The sequence below is a fragment of the Nerophis lumbriciformis genome, linkage group LG09 (genome assembly GCF_033978685.3).
Source record: "Nerophis lumbriciformis linkage group LG09, RoL_Nlum_v2.1, whole genome shotgun sequence".
Lineage (NCBI taxonomy): Eukaryota > Metazoa > Chordata > Actinopteri > Syngnathiformes > Syngnathidae > Nerophis > Nerophis lumbriciformis.
This window is the reverse complement of record NC_084556.2, coordinates 47484760-47506133: the sequence shown is the minus strand read 5'-3', so window position 1 is coordinate 47506133 and position 21374 is coordinate 47484760. Positions and strand designations below refer to the sequence as shown.

The window sequence follows — 21374 nt, the reverse complement described above, 5'->3', positions numbered from 1 at the left end:
CAGCCAATGAGGTGCTTCAGTCTTAATTTACCTGAAGTGAGTCTTGAGTTTTGAAGCAACAAATATTTCTGCTCTGAATTTTCATACATTAAATTTTTATACACTGAATTTTAAAACACACACATTTTGCTCACAATTTTTTTTTAATCAAATGCAATTGTCAGCATAATTTAATTTGTTAAAATACACTGTTTTAAAATTCAGTGTGTAAAAAAAACAATTGAAAAAAATCAGTGTAATAATTTCAGTTTTAAAAAATGTGATGCAGGGAAAAAAAGTGTTGCTTCAAAACTCAAGACTCTATTGCAGTGGTTCTTAACCTGGGTTCGATCGAGCCCTAGGGGTTCGGTGAGTCGGGCTCAGGGGTTCGGCGGAGGTCAAAACACACCCGACTCATCATGTAAATACAAACTTCTCCCTATCAGCGTATTACGGATACGGCAACAGCAGAAGTCAGACTGATTTGCAGGTGTGTAATTTGTTGTGACTTTATGCACTGTGTTGGTTTTGTTCTTTGAACAAGGTGATGTTCATGCACGGTTCATTTTGTGCACCAGTAATAAAACATGGTAACACTTTAGTATGGGGAACATATTCACCATTAATTAGTTGCTTATTAACATGCAAATTAGTAACATATTGGCTCTTAACTAGTCATTATTAAGTACTTATTAATGCCTTATTCGGCATGGCCTTATTATAACCCTAACCCTCTAACTCTAAGCCTAACCCTAACCAAATAACTCTAAATTAAGTCTTTGTTACTTAGAATATGTTACCCATACTAAAGTGTTACCAAAAACATATAGTAACTTTGTCTTGAATTTGAAAAAAAAGAAGGGTTCGGTGAATGCGCATATGAAACTGGTGGGGTTCGGTACTTCCAACAAGGTTAAAGGCATACTTGCCAACCTTGAGACCTCCAATTTCGGGAGGTGGGGGGTGGGGGGTGGGCGTGGTTGGGGGCGTGGTTGGGGCGTGGTTAAGAGGGGAGGAGTATATTTACAGCTAGAATTCACCAAGTCAAGTATTTCATATATATATATATATATATATATATATATATATATATATATATATCCCCGCGACCCAAAAGGGAATAAGCAGTAGTAAATGGAAGAATGGATGGATGTGTATATATATATATATATATATATATATATATATATATATATATATATATATATATATATATAAATAAAATAAATACTTGAATTTCAGTGTTCATTTATTTACACATATACACACACATAACACTCATCTACTCATTGTTGAGTTAAGGGTTGAATTGTCCATCCTTGTTCTATTCTCTGTCACTATTTTTCTAACCATGCTGAACACCCTCTCTGATTATGCATTGCTGTGTGGCACGCACAAAAGTGCTTTCATCAAATGCACTAGATGGCAGTATTGTCCTGTTTAAGAGTGTCACAACATTGCTGTTTACGGCAGACGGACTGCTTTACTGTAGACGTTCTTTATATTGTGGGAAAGCGGACTCAGGTCCGCATGGAGCTGGAGGGGGCGTGGCCTCCAGCTCCGCCTGAATTTCGGGAGATTTTCGGGAGAAAATTTGTCCCGGGAGGTTTTCAGGAGAGGCGCTGAATTTCGGAAGTCTCCCGGAAAATCCGGGAGGGTTGGCAAGTATGGTTAAAGGCCTACTGAAATGCGATTTTCTTATTTAAACAGGGATAGCAGGTCCATTCTATGTGTCATACTTGATCATTTCGGGATATTGCCATATTTTTGCTGAAAGGATTTAGTAGAGAACATCGACGATAAAGTTCGCAACTTTTGGTCGCTGATAAAAAAGCCTTGCCTGTACCGGAAGTAGCAGAGGATATGCGCGTGACGTCACAGGTTGTGGAGCTCCTCACATCTGCACATTGTTTACAATCATGGCCACCAGCAGCGAGAGCGATTCGGACCGAGAAAGCGACGATTTCCCCATTAATTTGAGCGAGGATGAAAGATTCGTGGATGAGGAAAGTGAGAGTGAAGGACTAGAGGGCAGTGGGAGCGATTCAGATAGGGAAGATGCTGTGAGAGACCTGATATTCAGCTGGGAATGACTAAAACAGTAAATAAACACAATACTCTATTAGCCACAACACAACCAGGCTTATATTTAATATGCCACAAATTAATCCCGCATAACAAACACCTCCCCCCTCCCGTCCATATAACCCGCCAATACAACTCAAACACCTGCACAACACACTCAATCCCACAGCCCAAAGTACCGTTCACCCCCGCAAAGTTCATACAGCACATATATTTCCCCAAAGTCCCCAAAGTTACGTACGTGTCATGCACATAGCGGCACGCACGTACGGGCAAGCGATCAAATGTTTGGAAGCCGCAGCTGCATGCGTACTCACGGTACCGCGTCTGCGTATCCAACTCAAAGTCCTCCTGGTAAGAGTCTCTGTTGTCCCAGTTCTCCACAGGCCAATGGTAAAGCTTGACTGTCATCTTTCGGGAATGTAAACAATGAAACACCGGCTGTGTTATCCGGCACAACAGTCAGGGGGTGCATTCTACGGCGGGGGTGCGTTATCCGGCACAACACCTGCCGCAATACACCGCTTCCCACCTACAGCTTTCTTCTTTGCTGTCTCCATTGTTCATTGAACAAATTGCAAAAGATTCACCAACACAAATGTCCAGAATACTGTGGAATTTTGCGATGAAAACAGACGACTTAATAGCTGGCCACCATGCTGTCCCAAAATGTCCTCTACAATCCGTGACGTCACGTGCAGGCGTCATCATACCGAGACGTTTTCAGTAGGATATTTCGCGCGAAATTTAAAATTGCACTTTAGTAAGCTAACCCGGCCATATTGGCATGTGTTGCAATGTTACGATTTCATCATTGATGTATAAACCATCAGACTTCGTGGTCGGTAGTAGTGGGTTTCAGTAGGCCTTTAAGAACCACTGCTCTATTGCATACTTGCCAACCCTCCCGGATTTTCCGGGAGACTCCCGAAATTCAGCTCCTCTCCCGAAAACCTCCCGGGACAAATTTTCTCCCGAAAATCTCCCGAAATTCAGGCGGAGCTGGAGGTTGCGCCCCCTCCAGCTCCATGCGGACCTAAGTGACGTATTTTCCTCTACCGTAAAGCAGTTCGTCTGCCGTAAACAGCAATGTTGTGACACTCTTAAACAGGACAATACTGCCATCTAGTGCATTTGATGAAGGCACTTTTGTGCGTGCCACACAGCAATGCATCATCAGTTCGAAAAATAGTGACAGAGAATAGAACAAGGATGGACAATTCAACCCTTAACTCAACAATGAGTAGATGAGTGTTATGTGTGTATATGTGTAAATAAATGAACACTGAAATTCAAGAATTTCTCTTATTTATTTACATATATATATATATATATATACGGTATATATATATATAATAAAAGAAATATATATTTATAGCTAGAATTCACTGAAAGTCAAGTATTTCTTATATATATATATATATATATATATATATATACATACATAAAATACCTGACTTGGTGAATTCTAGCTGTAAATATACTCTTCCCCTCTTAACCACGCCCCCCCCAACCCACCCCCACCCCCCACCTCCCGAAATCGGAGGTCTCAAGGTTGGCAAGTATGCCCTATTGAATAAAATTGTCAGCATAATTTGATGTACAAAAATTCATCTGACAAAATTCAAACGCAAGAAATTCAGTTACACAAATTCAGCTTTTGTAATAAAGACACAAATTGACCTCCATGGAAAACTGAACCGTGGCATGTTGATATGCATGTTTGTCCTCATGCACCTCCCCCCGACCATGATGCTAACCAGGCAAGGCACAATTATCTTGCTCGTCTCTTACGTCGCCAATAATGCGTGTGTTGGTAGTACAACTAGTACACTGACTACTCTAAATAGTGTGAGGGCTGCACTCACGTTAAAGACCGTGATGAGACTGCTCTGATTACTACTAGGACCTGACATCTCTGCACAGCATGCAGCAGTTGGTTCTGATGCCACCAACTCACCTGTCGTCTCACCTGTCGCCACACCTGTCGTCTCCCTCCCCCTTCCTGCTCTCGCAGAACCCCAACAGCCACCAAGGTACAAGCCCGCTGCACGGAGGACTATCTGAGTGTTACTAACCTCCATGTTTGCAGTTCTCCTGCAGCAGAACCTGATGTCCCACCCCGGGCAGAACCACGCCGGCCTCCTCCAGCACCAGCCCGGGCTGGCTCTGACGCCACAGGTAGGACTCGCCACACAAACACCTGTCTGAAATGAGGAAGGGAAAGACACGTCTTCTTAATCAAACACGACTATGGAGACGTTTGCCCAGCACAGATTGGGGGAGCCAAAGTTCTCACTCGTCGCGTCTCCCCCGTCAGGCCACGAGCCGCTCCGGCCTGGTGGGGCCGTCCATGGACAACCACCTGGACCTGGCGCACCTGCAGATGCCCAAGCAGGTGGCCGCCCCGCCACAGGAGGAGCCCAGCGACCTGGAGGAGCTGGAGCAGTTTGCCAAAGCGTTCAAGCAGAGACGCATCAAACTGGGCTTCACGCAGGTACCACAACATTTGAACTAGAGATGTCCGATAATGGCTTTTTTGCCGATATCCGATATTGTCCAACACTTAATTACCGATTCTGATACCAACCGATACCGATATACACAGTCGTGGAATTAACACATTATTATGCCTAATTTTGTGGAGATGCCCCGCTGGATGCATTAAACAATGTAACAAGGTTTTCCAAAATAAATCAACTCAAGTTATGGAAAAAAATGCCAACATGGCACTGCCATATTTATTATGGAAGTCACAAAGTGCATTGTTTTTTTTAACATGCCTCAAAACAGCAGCTTGGAACTTGGGACATGCTCTAACTGAGAGAGCATGAGGAGGTTGAGGTGGGCAGGGTTGAGGGGACAGGGTTTAGGGGGGCTACGGGGTAGCGGGGGGTGTATATTGTAGCATCCCGGAAGACTTAGTGCTACAAAGGGGTTCTGGGTATTTGTTCTGTTGTGTTTATCAATCAATCAATCAATCAATCTATGTTTATTTATATAGCCCTAAATCACAAGTGTCTCAAAGGGCTGCACAAGCCACAACGACATCCTCGGTACAGAGCCCACATAAGGGCAAGGAAAAACTCGCCCCAGTTGTGTTACGGTGCGGATGTTCTCCCGAAATGTGTTTGTCTTTCTTGTTTGGTGTGGGTTTACAGTGTGGTGCATATTTGTAATAGTGTTAAAGTTGTTGATATCGCCACCCTCAGTGTGACCTGTATGGCTGTTGACTAAGTACGACTTGCATTCACTTGTGTGTGTAAAAAGCCGTAGATATTATGTGATTGGGCCGGCACGCAAAGGCATTGCCTTTAAGAATGTTGTCTGGGTGGAAATCGGGAGAAATTCGGGAGAATGGTTGCACCGGGAGATTTTCGGGAGCGGCACTGAAATTCGGGAGTCTCCCGGGAAAATCGTGAGGGTTGGCAAGTATGACTGGGAGACGCAACTGCTCTGTACTTCTCCCTACGTCCGTGTACCACTCCGTACAGCGACGTTTTAAAAAGTAATAAATTTTACTTTTTGAAAAAGATACCGATAATTTCCGATTTTACATTTTAAAGCATTTATCGGCCGGTAATATCGGCAGTCCGATATTATCAGACATCTCTAGTTACAATAATAATTACAACAAGACAGCAGTCATCGCACTAAAGGGCAAAAATAATTTAAAACAATTAAGTAATAATTAAATGTAAAAGAAAATACATTTCCCAAGAGAACTGGTTTCTCGATCTTTTAAAATGGACTTAAACTCCCCCAAAGTGATCAATTCTGGTAGCCTCAGATATTACTGGATGTCATGCCATGACCAGGTCACAGTGTGGCGCATATTTGTAACAGTGTTAAAGTTGTTTATACGGCCACCCTCAGTGTGACCTGTATGGCTGTTGACCAAGTATGCTTGCATTCACTTGTGTGTGTGAAAAGCCGTAGATATTATGTGCCTTTAAGGTTTATTGGCGCTCTGTACGTCTCCCTACGTCCGTGTACACAGCGGCGTTTTAAAAAGTCATACATTTTACTTTTTGAAACCGATACCGATCATTTTGAAACCGATACCGATAATTTTCCGATATTACATTTTAAAGCATTTATCGGCCGATAATATCGGCAGTCCACAATTATCGGACATCTCTAATTTGAACCAATTTTCGGTACTTTTGAGTGTGTTAATACATTTTAATTGTTTGATAATAAAAAAAAATGTTTTAATGTAACATTTAAAAATAAGGTGATTATTAAAACTATGCTGTCCAGTTGTTACATTTTGTTTTCTTACACCAGGGGTGTCAAATTAATTTTAGCTCAGGGGTCGCATGGGGGAACATCTGTGCGCACGTGGGCCGGACTATTAAAATGATGGCAATAAAACTAAACATAAAGACAACTTTAGATTGTTTTTTTTTGTCTTACTTTGGCCAAAAATAGAACAAACACATTCTGAAAATATTACAATAAAAATATAGAAAATAATACGTGCAGCGGTAAAGTTTAGATGCACTAGTTGAAAGTGTATCGTGTATTTTTTTCTATGTTGATTTAATAATTAAAAAAAATAAAAATAAAAAAAAATAAAAAAAAGTTTAGATCCATGAAGGAAAGAAGAAAGTGAATGAATGTTTATAACTGAATACATTTACATATGCATAAAAGTTTGTTTTATTTTGGAGTATTTTTTTAATGAATTAAGTAACGTTTACGACAACCTTCTTCCAAAACACAATATAGAATGTGAGATATAAAAGGACAATGCATACGTTTATCATTTGTTTTCAAAACGCTTACAAAAAAGTGCGACCCCACAAATTTACTGTGGGACCCCATTTTGAAAATTCCTAGCGCCAAGATTGATGGAGTATAAAAATCAAGTCATAAAAATGGGGTCCCACAGTAAATTTTTGGGGTCCCACTTTTTTGTAACCCTTTTGAAAGATAAATGTATGCATTATCCTGTTATATCTCACATTCTATATTGTGTTTTGGACTTAATTCTGTCATGACTTGGTCCTGGGTGTTTGCTTTTCCGGGATGCAACGGAAAGTTGGCTCGGGCAAGACGGGAATGCGAGTACATTTTTATTTAAACTAAAAAAAAAGGAAGTAAACAAAAGGCGCGCACAATGGCGGAGAACAAACTATGAAACCAAACACTTGCACAAAGGCAAAAACTATGAACAACAAAAAACACTAACTGTGGCAATAATTAAAAAAAAACTTACTTGGCATGGACAAAAAAGGAGCAGCGTGAACGATGGACATGAAAAAGAGTCAGAAATGTGTCGAGCATAAATGTGGGGATGTCACCAGAAAGACAAACTGAAAACACTGAACTTAAATACTACAGACATGATTAACAAAAACAGGTGCGTGACTCAAAACGTGAAACAGGTGCGTGACGTGACAGGTGAAAACTAATGGGTTGCTATGGTGATAAACAAGAGTGCACAATGAGTCCAAACGTGAAACAGGTGAAACTAATGGGTAACTATGGAAACAAGACCAGGGAGTGAAAAGCCAGAAACTAAAGAGTCCAATAACTAAACAAAACATGACTATAACAAAACATGATTACACCAACATGACAAATTCATTTTAAAAAAATCATACAAAAGAAAAAAAACATTTTTATGCATATGTAAAGTTATAAACATTCATTCACTTTCTTCTTTCCTTCATGGATCTAAACTTTACCGCTGCATATATTTTTTTCTATATTTTTATTGTAATATTTTCAGAATGTGTTTGTTCTGTTTTTGGCCAAAGTAAGACAAAAAAAAACCAATCTGAAGTTGTCTTTTTTTTTTTTAGTTTTAATGCCATGATTTTAATAGTCCGGCCCACGTGTGCACATATTTTCCTCCATGCGGCCCCTGAGCTAAAATGAGTTTGACACCCCTGATCTACATCAACTAGGGGTGTAACGGTACACAAAAATTTCGGTTCGGTACGTACCTCGGTTTAGAGGTCACGGTTCGGTTCATTTTCGGTACAGTAAGAAAACAACAAAATATACATTTTTTGGTTATTTATTTCTCAAATTTGTAAACAATGGCTTTATCCTTTTAACATTGGGAACACTATAATAATTCTGCCCACATTAATCAACATTAAACTGCCTTAAGTTGTTGCTCAGATTAAATAAAATGACAAAACTTTTCTTCTACATATAAAAAGTGCAACATTAAACAGTTTCAAGTCAACTCATCATGCTTAATTTATTACAGCATTTGGGAAGCCTGTAGTTGATTTTTATTATGTAAAGGTTATATTTTTATCAACATGTGATAGCAGGGACCCTGCCATTCAAAACTAGGCTGCTGCATTACTAATGATTAATGTAACAATAGCTGAAAAAATAGTACAATAGCAATAGGAGAGACTATTCATCCCTGAACACCATGGAGTTCATGTAGGCTTAATGATGCACTTACATTATTATATCAACTATCAGAGACAGAAACTCTTCATTTAACATAATGTCTTTTTTTGCTGCACAAAAACACAGAAAAAGGTCAAGTGAAATAACAGACAGACAGGGCTTTGCTGTCCGTAACACACACACACACCGCAAAATGAGCTAACTTTACACTAAAAGCGAATTAGCCTTCACCTCAAGCCAGGACTGCGAGCGAGCTGAGCTGCCGTTTAGGTTTCTAGAAGGTCAACGGGCTCATAGTGATGTCACTAGTAGTTGACTGAAAGGTGTTTATTATAATTTGGGGAGAGGCCGCTGCCTGATGCTTACCTGCTAAACGCTAAGCACTGACGACATGCGCTCTGAATATGCACTGCTGATTGGCTGTTACCGCTCTGTTTGTAACCAATCAGATGGTTGTGTGGGTGGCACAATGCTGGGTGCTGTGTGGAGGACTGACAGAGACAGAGGCAGAAGTAAGCGGAAGCGGCTACTTAATATGTTTGTGTGGAAACTCGTTCGGTACACCTCCGAACCGAACCGAAACCCCCGTACCGAAATGGTTCAATACAAATACACGTACCGTTACACCCCTAACATCAACAATATGATTTGTCTGAGTGGTTGGACAGGACAGATTTAAGAAATAAAATTAAATGAATAAATGTAAAAAATATATTCATATATATATTTAAAAAACAGATGTTTGATTTTTTTTAACCGATTAAGAATAGTTACTAATAAGACTCGCGATTTTTTCGAAAATCAATTTTTTTACACTCCTACTATATATGGTATGTTGCATAACTAGGATGTAGCTTTATACACAAAGCTAAAATGTGTTACGTTGCGCCCTACAAAGTGTTCATACTGTATTACACACCAGCTGTTTGATTGTAACCTTCACCTTTCGTCATTCATTCATTCATCGTGCGCTCGTTCATGCATTGGTGAAGACGAGCAGCTCTGCTTGTGTGATGGGTTGCAGGGTGACGTTGGCCTGGCCATGGGGAAACTGTACGGCAACGATTTCAGCCAGACGACAATCTCTCGCTTCGAGGCCCTCAACCTGAGCTTCAAGAACATGTGCAAGCTCAAACCTTTGCTGGAGAAATGGCTGAGTGACGCAGGTTGGGAGCATAAAGCCATCGTTTGATTTGTGTATGACATTACACGATGCATCCTTGCCCATGTCTATTACTTATCATTTGTTACTTACATCGTTCACAAACAACATCGATCTGTCATGCATTTTGTCATTTAAAGTTTGCTTCCTTCCCATGTTCAGGTGTTACATTTTAATTGAATTAAATTGTCATTTATTTAATTGGGACAGTGCACATTAATCATCACTTGAATAAAAAGTGTAATTTAGCATAAATGCAAAATGTTCTATGTTCTCTTTCAATCGAAGAGAAAATAATAGGTAATTTACAGAAAATGGTAGAGAAGCTTCGAAGGGAAGGAAAAAGAGTTGAAGAAATAAAATATTAATGAGCAAATATGAATGATAAATATATTAAAATCCAAGATTCATTTTTATTTTGACTGTAACATATTTTTTCAACAAAACTGGCCACTCATTATTTGTACTGTATATTTGTATACTAAAGTAAACTAATCAATCATCTTGTCAATGTCTCTGGAATCTAACCTTCTTTAAACATAGCATAACACAATACTTTTTTTTTTTTTTAGATAAAACCATTTAAAAAAATTTGACAATACTTGTTTATCTTTTTAACAATAAATCAAATGTTTACATTTTTTTTTAAAGAAATAATTGGTTATTAATATTGTAGTTTCAGGTGGTAGCCATAATTTTTTTTTAAATACTTGTTTATCTTTTTAAACAATTTTCAAATTGTTTCTTTTTAGAAATGATTGATTATTATTATTGTAGTTTGCAGTGGTTGCAGGAAAAATGTTTAAAATACTTTTGTTGATGGTTTGAATAAATATTTAAATTATTAGATTATTTTGAGAAAATATTGATTATTAATATAGTAGTTTGCGGTAGTAGCCAGAAAAAAAATGTTGAGCAAATATGAATGATAAAGATATTCAAAATTAAGAGGAATTTTTATTTTGACTGAAATATTTTTTTTTAACGAAACTTGCCACATTTGTACTGTATTACTCACCACCAATACAACTAAAGTAAATGTTAAAATAAGAAGGACTAATCAATCATCTTGTCAATGTCTCTGGAATATAACCTTCTTTAAACATACCATAACACAATATTTTTTTATTTAAAAAAAAAAATAAAACCATTTAAAAAATGTTGACAATACTTGTTTATCTTTTTTAACAATAAATCAAATGTTTACATTTTTTTAAAGAAATAATTGGTTATTAATATTGTAGTTTCAGGTGGTAGCCATAATTTTTTTAAAATACTTGTTTATCTTTTTAAACAATATTCAAATTGTTTCTTTTTAGAAATGATTGATTATTATCATTGTAGTTTGCAGTGGTTGCAGGAAAAATGTTTAAAAATACTTTTGTTGATGGTTTGAATTAATATTTAAATTATTAGATTATTTTTAGAAAATATTGATTATTAATATAGTAGTTTATCGTAGTAGCCAAAAAAAAATGTTGAGCAAATATGAATGATAAAGATATTAAAAATTAAGATTAATTTTTATTTTGACTGAAATATTTTTTTTAACGAAACTTGCCACTTAACATTTGTACTGTATTACTCACCACCAATACAACTAAAGTAAATGTCAAAATAAGAAGGACTAATCAATCATCTTGTCAATGTCTCTGGAATCTAACCTTTAAACATAACGTAATAGAGCCGACACAAGACTTTTTTTTTATTTCTTTTTTTTAGATAAAACCATTTAAAAAATGTTGACAATAGTTGTTTATCTTTTAAAAAAATAATCAAATGTTTTGATTTTTTTAAAGAAATAATTGATTATTAATATTGTTGATTATTAATATGGTAGCCATATTTTTTTTTAAATCCTTGTTTATCTTTTTAAACAATATTAAAATTGTTTCTTTTTAGAAATGATTGATTATTATTAGGGATGTCCGATAATGGCTTTTTGCCGATATCCGATATTCCGATATTGTCCAACTCTTAATTACCGATACCGATATCAACCGATACCGATATATACAGTCATGGAATTAACACATTATTATGCCTAATTTGGACAACCAGGTATGGTGAAAATAAGGTCCTTTTTTAAAAAATAATAAAATAAGATAAATAAATTAAAAACATTTTCTTGAATAAAAAAGAAAGTAAAACAATATAAAAACAGTTACATAGAAACTAGTAATTAATGAAAATGAGTAAAATTAACTGTTAAAGGTTAGTACTATTAGTGGACCAATCATGTGTGCTTACGGACTGTATCCCTTGCAGACTGTATTGATATATATTGATATATAATGTAGGAACCTGAATATTAATAACAGAAAGAAACAACCCTTTTGTGTGAATGAGTGTGAATGGGGGAGGGAGGTTTTTTGGGTTGGTGCACTAATTGTAAGTGTATCTTGTGTTTTTTATGTTGATTTAATAAAAAAATAAAAATATAATTAAAAAACGATACCGATAATTTCCGATATTACATTTAAAAGCATTTATCCGCCAATAATATCGGCAGGCCGATATTATCGGACATCTCTAATTATTATTATTGTAGTTTGCAGTGGTTGCAGGAAAAATGTTTAAAATAATGTTGTTGATGGTTTCAATTAATATTGAAATTATTAGATTATTTTTTTAGAAAATATTGATTATTAATATAGTAGTTTGCGGTAGTAGCCAGAAAAAAAATGTTGAGCAAATATGAATGATAAAGATATTAAAAATCAAGATTAATTTTTATTTTGACTGAAATATTTTTTTTTCAAGGAAACTTTTTTTCTTAATTTATTTATTTTAATTTTATAAACCTTTATTTATAAATTTCAACATTTACAAACAGTTGAGAAATAATAATCAAAGTAACAGTACAAAAACCGTCCAAAACAGCGCCAGGGGGTTGTAAATTCAAAGTAACTAAAATAGAATGCTAAATATATACAGGTAAAAGCCAGTAAATTAGAATATTTTGAAAAACTTGATTTATTTCAGTAATTGCATTCAAAAGGTGTAACTTGTACATTATATTTATTCATTGCACACAGACTGATGCATTCAAATGTTTATTTCATTTAATTTTGATGATTTGAAGTGGCAACAAATGAAAATCCAAAATTCCGTGTGTCACAAAATTAGAATATTACTTAAGGCTAATACAAAAAAGGGATTTTTAGAAATGTTGGCCAACTGAAAAGTATGAAAATGAAAAATATGAGCATGTACAATACTCAATACTTGGTTGGAGCTCCTTTTGCCTCAATTACTGCGTTAATGCGGCGTGGCATGGAGTCGATGAGTTTCTGGCACTGCTCAGGTGTTATGAGAGCCCAGGTTGCTCTGATAGTGGCCTTCAACTCTTCTGCGTTTTTGGGTCTGGCATTCTGCATCTTCCTTTTCACAATTCCCCACAGATTTTCTATGGGGCTAAAGTCAGGGGAGTTGGCGGGCCAATTTAGAACAGAAATACCATGGTCTGTAAACCAGGCACGGGTAGATTTTGCGCTGTGTGCAGGCGCCAAGTCCTGTTGGAACTTGAAATCTCCATCTCCATAGAGCAGGTCAGCAGCAGGAAGCATGAAGTGCTCTAAAACTTGCTGGTAGACGGCTGCGTTGACCCTGGATCTCAGGAAACAGAGTGGACCGACACCAGCAGATGACATGGCACCCCAAACCATCACCCAACCATGCAAATTTTGCATTTCCTTTGGAAATCGAGGTCCCAGAGTCTGGAGGAAGACAGGAGAGGCACAGGATCCACGTTGCCTGAAGTCTAGTGTAAAGTTTCCACCATCAGTGATGGTTTGGGGTGCCATGTCATCTGCTGGTGTCGGTCCACTCTGTTTCCTGAGATCCAGGGTCAACGCAGCCGTCTACCAGCAAGTTTTAGAGCACTTCATGCTTCCTGTTGCTGACCTGCTCTATGGAGATGGAGATTTCAAGTTCCAACAGGACTTGGCGCCTGCACACAGCGCAAAATCTACCCGTGCCTGGTTTACAGACCATGGTATTTATGTTCTAAATTGGCCCGCCAACTCCCCTGACCTTAGCCCCATAGAAAATCTGTGGGGTATTGTGAAAAGGAAGATGCAGAATGCCAGACCCAAAAACGCAGAAGAGTTGAAGGCCACTATCAGAGCAACCTGGGCTCTCATAACACCTGAGCAGTGCCAGAAACTCATCGACTCCATGCCACGCCGCATTAACGCAGTAATTGAGGCAAAAGGAGCTCCAACCAACTATTGAGTATTGTACATGCTCATATTTTTCATTTTCATACTTTTCAGTTGGCCAACATTTCTAAAAATCCCTTTTTTGTATTAGCCTTAAGTAATATTCTAATTTTGTGACACACGGAATTTTGGATTTTCATTTGTTGCCACTTCAAATCATCAAAATTAAATGAAATAAACATTTGAATGCATCAGTCTGTGTGCAATGAATAAATATAATGTACAAGTTACACCTTTTGAATGCAATTACTGAAATAAATCAAGTTTTTCAAAATATTCTAATTTACTGGCTTTTACCTATATATATAACAAATAAAGTGCAAAGCCATAGGCTCACTCAATTTCAGTAAATAACTTAAATGTGGTTTTCAACGAAACTGGCCACTTCATATTTGTACTGTATTACTCACCAGCAATACAACTACAAGTCCCAGGATGCACCGCGGTGGTCGCTGTCTGCCATGTAGCTGGAGTTAGCCCCGCTACGCCGTTGGCTGTATCGTCACTCGTCAACGCTCACGTTTCTCGTTTGAATCACGTTTGTGTTTGGCAGTTCTTTGACAAAAAAAAATTCAATCGTTTTTTTAGTAATGCAGATTCGGAAACCGAATAAACGTGCTGTCTAAACGACAACGCCGTTTCGCTGGTGGCTAGCTATGTAAGCTAGCAGCGGGACCGGAAGTAACAAACGAGTACGGCGGCCTTTCAGGGTCAGAATTAAGAATTCCGCGGTTGAATTAACGCAACATGAACCGACGAGTCCAACAATACAAGTGACATTTTTAATGTTTATTACCTTCAAATGTGACATTTTTGTTGTTGTCAGAGAACTCACCGTCTGACTCCATGAGCAACTCCACATCTCTGCCGCCTCTGATGGAAGGTTATGGCCGCAAGAGGAAGAAGAGGACCAGCATTGAAACCAACATTAAACTCACGCTGGAGAAGCGTTTTCTGGATGTGAGCACAAAGTTCAACTTTTCCCCCTCAATACATCTCTGCTCGTCTTTACAGTCAACTAAACAAAGTCAAAAGGCAAATATGGACCACCTAAAAATGATTCATACTTTAGTATTATTGGCAACTCATCACAATCACCAAGCATCTCCAACATTTGCGTAATTATATATATATACATATATATATATATATATATATATATATATATATATATATATATATATATATATATATATATATATATATATATATATATTAGAGATGCGCGGATAGGCAATTATTTCATCCGCAACCGCATCAGAAAGTCGTTAACCATCCGCCATCCACCCGAACTAACATTTGATCAGAACCGCACCCGCCCGTTGTTATATATCTAATATAGACGATGCAAGGCATTAGTGAGGTTATAAAGCTTTTGCCTGTTAAAGAAAGGAGACTGATCCAATGCAGCACAGACATTCGCGTGCCACGCTGTCACGACCCAGACGCACACCAGTGCGCAATCATATGGGAGCCGCGCTGAGCGCACCTCCAAGCGCGTCTCACTGCCGGCGACGGCCGGGTATGGGCCCGACGCTCCAGCGTCATCCATTTTCAGGGCTAGTTGATTCGGCAGGTGGGTTGTTACACACTCCTTAGCGGGTTCCGACTTCCATGGCCACCGTCCTAGCTGCTGTCTATATCAACCAGGGTGAGCCCCACCCCTTTCGTGAGCGCACTGCGCGCGGAGTGTCCCCTGTTACGCGCCCCCGGCAACAGGGGTGGCGGGCAGGTAAGCTGCGCGGGCGGAGCACGCGGAGTGACCCCTGTTACGAGCCCCCGGCCACGGGGGTGGCGGGCAGGTAAGCTGCTTACCTGCTGCGCGTGACGCCGGCCGCGGCAAAGGCGGACGAGGCGGGGTGTTGGTGCGGTGGGCGCGGTGGTGACCCTGGACGTGCGTCGGGCCCTTCTCGCGGATCGCCTCAGCTACGGCTCCCGGTGGGGCCCTCTCGGGGGAAGGGGCCTCGGTCCCGTACCCCGGCGAGGCGTCCCTTCTCCGCTCCGTAAAAGTGCCTGCTTGTTTTTCGTATGTGGGTAACAACATTTAACTATGTATATATATTTCCGAATTGGTTTAACTGCCACCCGCCTGAATCTATTTAAAATCTAATTTTTTTTTATTTCAACCGCCCGACCCGACCCGCGGATAAAATCTAATTTTTTTAAATTTCATCCGCCCGATCCGCGGATAATCCGCGGACTCCGCGGTTGTGTCTGCAAACCGCGCATCTCTAATATATATACATATCCATATATCAGTGACGTGCAGTCACTGGAGGCAGGTGAGGTGGGGCCTCACCGCCATCATGGAAAGAAAAAAAATGTAAAAAGAAAAAAAAAAAATTACATTGTTATATGTATCCAATGATTATACTATAAAGTTATTTTCCATTTAACTTCACCAGTTTTAGATTATTTTTATTCAAATTCGCTGAATTTTCACATTTGCCGTTCAAATACTGAGAAGAGACGGTGCGGTGATCAGCGGCCAGTTGAGGCACGTCACTCAGTGCCTCAACATGGATTGCGCAATGACTCGGCTAACTGCTGGCCTGCTGTGCAGTGAGACCGTATTGCTATATGAACTATATTATACATTTCCATAGTTTAGTTAGCTGAGGTATATAATGTACAGTGTATTTTGTCAACAACTGTATGTGTGTAACGTATTTCTTGTGCTGAGCGATCATAAAACTGCTGCGAAGACGCACTGTGTGAAGCTCGCAGTAATCCCGCCTCCTGGTGCCAGTTAATGCACCCCCGCGCAAGAGTGCACCCCCCGACGGGAGGGCCACACCAACCAAAGCCCACACCCAAACCCTCCACGTGCAAGAAAAGTCCCCCCCAAAAAAGTCACTTAACAAGAAGCCAAAAAGTGCAAAAACAACAATGCTCGCGCCGGAGGACTGCAGGGACACAACATTAGGTATACCTGCAGACTGCAGCACAGATTTCATATTTCATTCATTCACAACTCCTCCAACACGAACACCACTGTTCCCGCACTTATAAGTAAAGGTAAGACCATAATAAGGTTTTTTTTTAATTAAATGTACTTTTTTGTGTGCTACAGTTTGTATGTGTAAAGTTAAAATTAAGTTAAAGTAGCAATGATTGTCACACACACACTAGGTGTGGTGACATTTGTCCTCTGCATTTGACCCATCCCCTTGTTCACCCCCTGGGAGGTGAGGGGAGCAGTGGGCAGCAGCAGCGGCGCCGCGCCCGAGAATAATTTTTGGTGATTTAACCCCCAATTCCAACCCTTGATGCTGAGTGCCAAGCAGGGAAGAATGCTGGTATAAGCTTTTAAACATAACCCGTTAACTGCTGCCAATCAAATGGTGAATAAGATACTCTTTAGGGTTCATATGTTTGTAAATCTGACTGTGATGAAGTCAGTGCCTCACCAGCCATCAACCTCATCGCACGTCACTGATATATATATATATATATATATATATATATATATATATATATATATATATATATATATATATATATATATATATATATACTCCATAAATATATATCCATACATGCAAATATACTTACAGTGCATCTGGAAACTATTCACAGCGCTTAACTTTTTCCACAATTTTTTATGTAACAGCTTTTATTCCAGCATGGAATAAATTCATTTTTGTCCTAAAAAATCTACTCACAATACCCCACAATTACAATGTCGAAAGGTTTTTGAAAATGTCTTTGCAAATTTATATTGAAGAATAGAAAACTAAGAAATCAAACATTCAGAAGTATCCACAGCTACTGCTCAATGCATTCCTGATGCTATATATATATATATATATATATATAAAAAAAAATATATATATATATATATATATATATATATGTATGTGTGGGAAAAAAATCACAAGACTATTTCATCTCTACAGGCCTGTTTCATGAGGGGGGGTACCCTCAATCATCAGGAGATTTTAATGGGAGCATTCCCATAGCATGGTTTATATAGGGCACAGAGTGGGTGGGTATATATATATATATATATATATGTATATATATATATATATATATATATATATATATATATATACTATACAGTGCATCTGTAAAGTATTCACAGCGCTTCACTTTTCCCACAATTTTTTTTATGCAACAGCATTTATTCCAAAATGGTATAAATTCATTTTTGTCCTAAAAAGGTTTTTAGAAGTGTTTTTGCAAATTTATTTAAGAATAGGAAACTAAGAAATCAGAAGTATTCACAGCTATTGCTCAATGCGTTCCGGATGCAATATATATATATATATATATATATATATATATATATACAGTATAATATATATATATATATATATATATATATATATATATATATATATATATATATATATATATATATATATATATATATATATACATATACAGTATAATATATATATATATATATATATATATATATATATATATATATAGTATAATATACAGTATAATATATATATATATATATATATATATATATATATATATATATATATATATATATTATACTGTATATGTATATATATATATATATACACAGTATAATATATATAATTATACTGTATATATATATGTATATATATATATACAGTATAATATATATATATATATATATATATATATATATATATATATATATATATATATATATATATATATATACACAGTATTATATATATATATATATATATATATATATATATATATATATATATATATATATATATATATATATGTATATGTATGTGTGGGAAAAAAAATCACAAGACTACTTCATCTCTACAGGCCTGTTCCTGATGATTGAGGGAACCCCCTCATGAAACAGGCCTGTAGAGATGAAGTAGTCTTGTGATTTTTTTTCCCACACATACATATATTGCGCTCTACTACGGTATCGAGCACTATTTTTTGGATAACCTTATTAAGACATATATATATATATATATATATATATATATATATATATATATATATATATATATATATATATATATATATATATATATATATATATATATAGTTTAAATATAGTGTAGTAATGTAAGAGTGGCTTTGTGTTGCCTTGCAGAACCCCAAACCTAACTCTGAAGAAATAACGCTGATCTCAGAGCAGCTGGCCATGGAGAAGGAAGTCATTCGGGTTTGGTTCTGCAACCGGCGCCAAAAGGAGAAGAGGATCTTTTGTCCCGTGTCCAGTTTATCTGTCAAGTCCCAGGGTTACAACTCCAGGATGGTTGGTGACCATGCACACTCGCATCTATTTTGGATTTTTTTTTTTTACCAATATTGATCCGTGATGGATACTGATGTGTGATTGATTGATGCAGGTGGCAGTGTCCAGGTCCTACAGCCCGCTGGCTTCAGGTGGAGGTGAGTAACGTAGCAGCATCAAAAGTTGAAAAGTTTTTTTATTTGTTATTTTCTCATTGCAGTTTCTTCAAGTACGTCGCCAAACAGCACGAGTCGTGATCTTTCTCCCAACAGCTTTTCCGCAGCCTCGCTAACGTCTCAGCTCAACCAGGCTCCTTACAGCACTGCCGGGTCAGTTACACTCCAATATAATGTTGGCTTCAAAAATAACCCAATTGTAACCCAACTGCCTGCTCAGAAAAGACAAACCCCTGATTTGAGTTCATTTAACTCAACATTTTGGGTTCATTTTTTCAACCCCACTTTTGCGTTGAATTATTTAACCCAAAAGTTGAGATATGATAACTTGATGTTGGGTTATTCCCAACCAAACTATTGGGTTGGATTATTTAACCCAAAAGTTGGGTTATGCTAACTCAATGTTGGGTGATTGTAAAAAACGTTCATGAAAAAAGTAACTTTTTAATAATAAAAAAAGCTTTCTACCCAAAAATGCGTTACGCGTTGAAAAACAACCCAAAAATGGTTCATAATTTTGAAAACCCAGAAATTGAGTTTAAATAATACCCTTATAACCCCAAAAATTGATTGCTATTAATATAATATTATTATACATATTATATACACAGTACATTATATAATATATCAATATATATTATATACTGTACATATAATATGTAAATATTACATACATGTTATATTTTATATTGCTACTATGGTACATTTTCAGTCTACTTTATACCTGCATTGTCCTTTCCATCCTTACACTTTCCATCCTTTGTAACTGAGCTGCTGTGTGGAACAATTTCCCTTGTGGATCAATAAAGTCTAAGTCTAAAATTAACTCCAAAATTCAACCCAACACTAGCAACTCATAAATTGGGTTATCAAAATAACCCAGTATTTTTTGTAGTGTGTACATTCATTTCAGCAGTACAATATTATTATTATTGATAGTAGTATTGCTTTGTTGAATTGCGATTTTAATGAACTATTGTCCCGAAAGGGACAAGCGGTAGAAAATGGATGGATGGATGGATATTGGCAAATTATTTCCCTTTTTTATATGTATTTTATACATTTGCATTTATAGTGCAAGCAGCACTATAAAATCATTCATTTGAAAATGAGGAAAACAGCACCCTCTGGTGGCTTTAAGCAGTATCAGCCTCATTATTATTATTATTATTATTTTTTACAATTGTAAATGCTGAATATAGAACTATAATATTATAAATTCACAAGATGTAAATGCCTTACTATACCTTTTTTTCAACCCAACTTTTGCGTTGAATTATTTAACCAAAAAGTTGAGTTATGATAACTTAATGTTATTGGGTTATTCCCAACCAAACTATTGGGTTGAATTATTTAACCCAAAAGTTGAGTTATACTAACTCAGTGTTGGGTGATTGTAAATAATGTTAATGAGGTTAAAATTTCCTTCAAGAAAAAAGTAACTTTTTAATAATAATTTTTTTTTTAAGTATTTTACTCAAAAATGGGTTACTCGTTGAAAAACAACCCAAAAATGGTTCATAATTTTGAAAACCCAGAAATTGGGTTACAATAATACCCTTATAACCCACAAATTGGATTGCTATTCATAAAAATAACTCCAAAATGTATTTTAACACTAGCAAGTCATAAATTGGGTTATCAAAATAACCCAGTATTTTTTTTTAGTGTGTACATTCATTTCAGCAGTACATTATTATTATTAGTAATAGTAGTATTGCTTTGTTGAATTGCGATTTTAATAAACTATTGTCAAATTATTTTCCTTTTTTATATGTATTTTATACATTTGCATTTATAGTGCAAGCATCACTATAAAATCATTCATTTGAAAATGAGGAAAACAGCACCCTCTAGTGGCTTTAAGCAGTATCACTTTCATTTTTTTTGTTTTTTGTTAGTTTTACAATTGTAACTACTGAATATACAACTATTATATTATAAATTCACAAGATTTAAATGCCTTACTATACCTTTTTTTCCAACCCAACTTTTGCGTTGAATTATATAACCAAAAAAGTTGAGTTATGATAACTTAATGTTATTGGGTTATTCCCAACCAAACTATTGGGTTGAATTATTTAACCCAAAAGTTGGGTTATGCTAATTCAATGTTGGGTGATTGTAAATAATGTTAATGAGATGAA

General features: G+C 36.8%; 1 protein-coding gene across 1 annotated transcript in view; it reads left to right on the top strand.

Annotated features, from left to right (window-relative positions):
* pou2f3 (POU class 2 homeobox 3) overlaps positions 1–21374 on the top strand; it is a 54421-nt gene that overhangs the window by 32020 nt on the left and 1027 nt on the right. The window contains exons 4-11 of the mRNA XM_061963045.1: positions 3971–4100; positions 4157–4245; positions 4385–4561; positions 9473–9614; positions 14660–14793; positions 18908–19072; positions 19167–19209; positions 19272–19380. Of these exons, the coding sequence (XP_061819029.1) occupies positions 3971–4100; positions 4157–4245; positions 4385–4561; positions 9473–9614; positions 14660–14793; positions 18908–19072; positions 19167–19209; positions 19272–19380 (989 nt within the window). The remainder of the gene's footprint in view (positions 1–3970; positions 4101–4156; positions 4246–4384; positions 4562–9472; positions 9615–14659; positions 14794–18907; positions 19073–19166; positions 19210–19271; positions 19381–21374) is intronic.